A 4,456-nucleotide genomic window follows, 5' to 3' on the forward strand; every position below is an offset into this window, starting at 1 on the left:
TTCGATTTGGAAAAAATTGGTAAACGAACAGTTAAGAGACATGGCCCAGTTAGCAGAAAAAGTAAGAAGGATCGAGCAAATTAAGTTAGAAAAGGAAAGATTAAGGAAGTTTGATAGATTTGTTCGAAAAGAAAAGGTGGCCTATGTAGAGAACACAAAGATCAGTGAAGACGTTAATTGTGAGGGTTCGAGTGAGGATTTTGAATTTAACATAGCCGAATTACGTCCTGGCCCTACCTACCTATGCCAAATGTTAAAACCAGGAGATAATGTGGAAGGGAGTACAACTAGGTGATATAGTTTTGATGTGACTAAGGCTGATAAAATATTTTATATTTTGTTAAAAGATAAACAGATTGCACTCCCAAAAAACCATAAAATTCCTCCATTCGAACAAAGAAAAGGGAAGAAATTATGTAAGTATCATAACATGTATGGTCATTGGACTAATAATTGCGTGCGTTTCAGGGATATGATCGAGAAGGCGATCACTAAGGGTCGTCTAGCTTTCGAGGAAAAGGATATGAAGGTGGATACTGATCCATTTGCAGCTCATACACTGGGTATGTAGAGTCAGTCTTGATGGGAATCAACATGGTTGAAGTGAATATCGAGGAGGATGAGAATGTCGAACCCATCTCTGATGAAAAACTCGAAGAACTGTTGGATGACTTTACCAAAGAAGAGGAACCTATTTATCCAAAGGAAGGAGATAGTTTGGTCGAATTCCTGTCTAAGAAAAAGGATGTTGATAGGGAAGTCATGCTTTGCCCTCGATGCAGTGTAGTATTCGACAGAGCTGCTGCCAAAGCCTTCGAGGAATCGGAGGTAGAAAAGTTACAAAGCTGAAAAGCTTCAAGAAAAGGTAAAACCTAATACTGGATTGACAATGAGGCAAATACATATGCCTCAGTATAATGCTCCAATGGGAAAAATGGAGATGCATAACTCATCAAAATTTGGTAATACTTTTGTGCCAAACGCTAATGTCCCAGTTGGAAAATGGAATGCTCTACCAAGGAAAATGGCTGGAATGGGTCGAGGGAAACAGGTCATGAATTATGCTGGGCCTACACTCCAGGGAGTCCCTGGGAGATTCTCAAATTTTTCGGGAGTTCCTGGTAAATTCTCGAATATGTCTAGAAGTTGTGGGCATGGTTTTAGACAACCTTTTAATAATCTGACTAAGACCCTATGGAGGCGATAATAGAGAATGAGGAAAGCTACATTCGAGGGTTTTAGAGGAAATCGTTTCTCGATCCTGGTACCTCAGAAAGGTGAGTGATCATCTCGAAAGTTCATGTAGGATGATGAAGATATGATAACTGATTGTTTCGAGAGTGGGTTTGGTGACTCTTTGGAAGATATTTTTGAGATAGTGTCGATTTCACCTTTTGAATGTGTTAGGGCCATGGAATCCATTAATGAGCAAGAGGATATCCACAGAGAGGATTTTTTCGATGATCATAACTATGATTTGAAGATCGTGTGGGTTAATCAGATCTCTCGAGTTATTCCCAAATTTAACTCAACTATGTTCGATTCTCCCACTGAGGATATGAAGGCTCATCTTAAGCCTTTATTATTAACTTTGATGATCGAGGGACATGAAGTGAATAAAGTATTGGTTGATGGAGGAGCAGCCATAAATATACTCCCAAGAACCATGTTGAAAAGCTTTGGAAAGCCAATAACTGATCTAAAGCCTCATAACATCCTCATATCAGATATGCAGGAAAGTCATCGCAACCAGAGGGCATGATTTTGCTCGATGTGCAAATAGGAAGTGTGAAACGAACAACCATGTTCATCGTGACTCCGTCGAAGGCAAATTTCAATGTTCTGTTGGGATGAGAATGGATACATGGAGTTGGATTTGTTCCTTCGACTGTTCACTAGAAAATATTCTTCTAGAATGATGATGAAGGTTTAGAGGTACTCGATGCTTACTAGAAGGAGTATGAAGTAGGCATGTACTTTGCAGATCAACAATTGATCGCGTTTGCAAAAACCAAGCCTTTCGATGCCCATAATGCTAACATTTAGAGGAAGAAGAGGGCATCAAGAAAATGTTCTATTGGGATGTGAGGAAAGGATTTTTTATTCGAGCCGAAAAAGAATCGGCTCAAGAGGAAGAATGAATTACCAGGATCCCTATTCGAGCTTCTTAGCTCGAATGTCGGCCTACATGGCCGATCAAACGGCTGGAGAGGCCGTAAGTGATGAAGATAACGAAGTAATGTCGAGAAAGTCCAAAGAGTATGTAAGCAGTACGACCACAATGGCCAAAATAAAAGAAAAAGAAAAAAGAAATGGTCGAGTAAACCAAGAGGTCAAAAATGGGGAAATTATGGCCAAGCAAGAGGAGGCAAGGCTACATTGTATTTTCGATGACTCACCATTGGGATTTGAGAAGTCAAGTGATGAGGATCACAAGTTAGAATCTCAAGATCCACTGGAAGAAGTTAATTTGGGTACTATCGAGAACAAAAAAATCACTTATGTTAGCAAGCTCTTGAAAGGGAAGCTCAGGGAAGAAGTTATTCGAGTATTACACGAGTTTAAAGATTATTTTGCCTAGGATTATGAGGAGATGCCTGGTCTAGATCGAAGTTTGGTAGAGCATAGATTACCAACAATTCCTGGGAAGAAGCCAGTTAAGCAAAATCCTCGAAGATTTGCTCTAAAAGTGATTGACAAGATAAAAGAAGAAATCGAAAGGTTGTTGAAAGCCAATTTCATCAGGACCTCAAGATATGCTGAATGGGTGTCGAATATTGTTCCCGTTATCAAGAAAAACGGAAAACTCAGGGTATGTATTGACTTTCGAGACCTTAACACAGCTACCCCCAAGGATGAATACCCTATGCCTATTGCTGAGACAATGATAGATGCCGCTGCAGGTAACGAAATCATAAGTTTGTTAGATGGTTATTCTAGATATAATCAAATTTACATTGCAGCTAATGATGTATCAAAAACTTCTTTTCAATGTCCAGGAGCTTTAGGTGTGTATGAATGGGTGATGATGTCATTTGGATTAAAAAATGCAGGTGCCACATATTAAAGGGAAATGAATTTAATATTCCATGATTTGATAAGTAAGTTTGTACAAGTATATATTGATGATATAATTATTGGGTCGAAACGAAAGGAGGAACACTTATGCCATCTAAAATTATCTTTCGAGAGAATGAGGAAACATGGTCTAAAGATGAATCCACTAAAATGTAATTTTGGTGTTAAAGCAAGAGAGTTTTTGGGATTTATCCTGCATCAAAAAGGGATCGAAGTGGATAAGAATAAAACTAAGGCCATCATGGAAACTAGGTCTCCATCGAACAAGAAAGAACTTCAATCTCTGCTAGGTAAAATAAATATTTTTAGAAGATTTATCTCGAATTTATCTGGCAAAACTAAAGTGTTTTCTCCATTATTACGTTTGAAAAAGGAGGAGGAATTTCGATGGGAAGAAGAGCACCAGAAAGCATTCAAGGAAATCAAAGCTTATTTGGTTCATCCTCCAGTGATAGCACCACCCTCTGAAGGAAGACAATTGAAAATGTATGTTTCAGCCAACGATTCGACTATTACGGGCATGCTGGCATAGGATGATAATAATGGCATCGAAAGAGTCATTTATTATCTAAGTAGAATGTTGGTCGGAGCAGAAATTAGATATACTCCTTTAGAGAAATTATGTTTAAGTTTATATTTTTCTTGTACAAAGTTGAAGTATTATCTTAAACCTTTTGATGTATTGGTATTTTGTCGAAGTAATGTGATTAAGTATATGTTGGGTAAACCTGTATTGCATTCTCGAGTTCGAAAATGGGCACTTGCATTAACTGAATATTCACTAACTTTTGTTCCTCTTAAATCTACTAAGGGACAAGTAATTGCGGATTTTCTTGTAGATCACTCGAGATTAACTGAACAAGTGAATTACCTAACAATGAAACCTTGGGAATTATTTTTCGATGGCTCGAAACATGAGTTAGGAGCTGGGATGGGCTTGTTAATCGTTTCCCCTAAAGGGATTCCGACCAAGTTGTCACTAAAAACAAAAAAGGGATACTCGAATAATGAAACCGAATATCAAGCACTCATTACTGGACTGGAAATTCTCAGGGAATTAGGAGCTAGGAATATCATAGTTAGAGGAGATTCTCAACTTGTTATCAATCAATTAACTCAGGAATATAAATGTGTAAATGAAAAATTGATGAAGTGTAAGTCTTGAGCTGCCACTTTATTAAAATTGTTCGATGAAGTTGAGTTAGAACATATTTCTCGAAATTCAAATACAGTATCAAATGAACTAGCTCAAATTGCATCAGGGTATAAAATGGGTAAGGGTTGTCTCGAATCTATAATCCATACAAAAAACGAGTTAATAGGTAACTTGGAAAACTTCACTATCAACACTTCGAGCAGTGTTCAAGATTGGAGGAAA

General features: G+C 37.8%; 1 protein-coding gene across 1 annotated transcript; it reads left to right on the forward strand.

Moving 5' to 3' along the window:
- The first annotated feature begins 3,793 nt into the window (after positions 1-3,793).
- Positions 3,794-4,243, forward strand: LOC145952409 (uncharacterized). The gene has a single exon (XM_083064767.1). The coding sequence runs from the start codon at positions 3,794-3,796 to the stop codon at positions 4,241-4,243; it is 450 nt and encodes a 149-aa protein (XP_082920893.1).
- Positions 4,244-4,456: the final 213 nt, after the last annotated feature.

Source organism: Cajanus cajan, chromosome 10 (assembly GCF_000230855.2).
Source record: "Cajanus cajan strain Asha chromosome 10, NIPB_CcT2T_4, whole genome shotgun sequence".
In the NCBI taxonomy this organism is placed as follows: Eukaryota; Viridiplantae; Streptophyta; class Magnoliopsida; order Fabales; family Fabaceae; genus Cajanus; species Cajanus cajan.

Coding starts and splice junctions, on each gene's coding strand:
- LOC145952409 (XM_083064767.1), top strand. CDS start 3,794: ATGTTGGGTAAACCTGTATTGCATTCTCGAGTTCGAAAATGGGCACTT.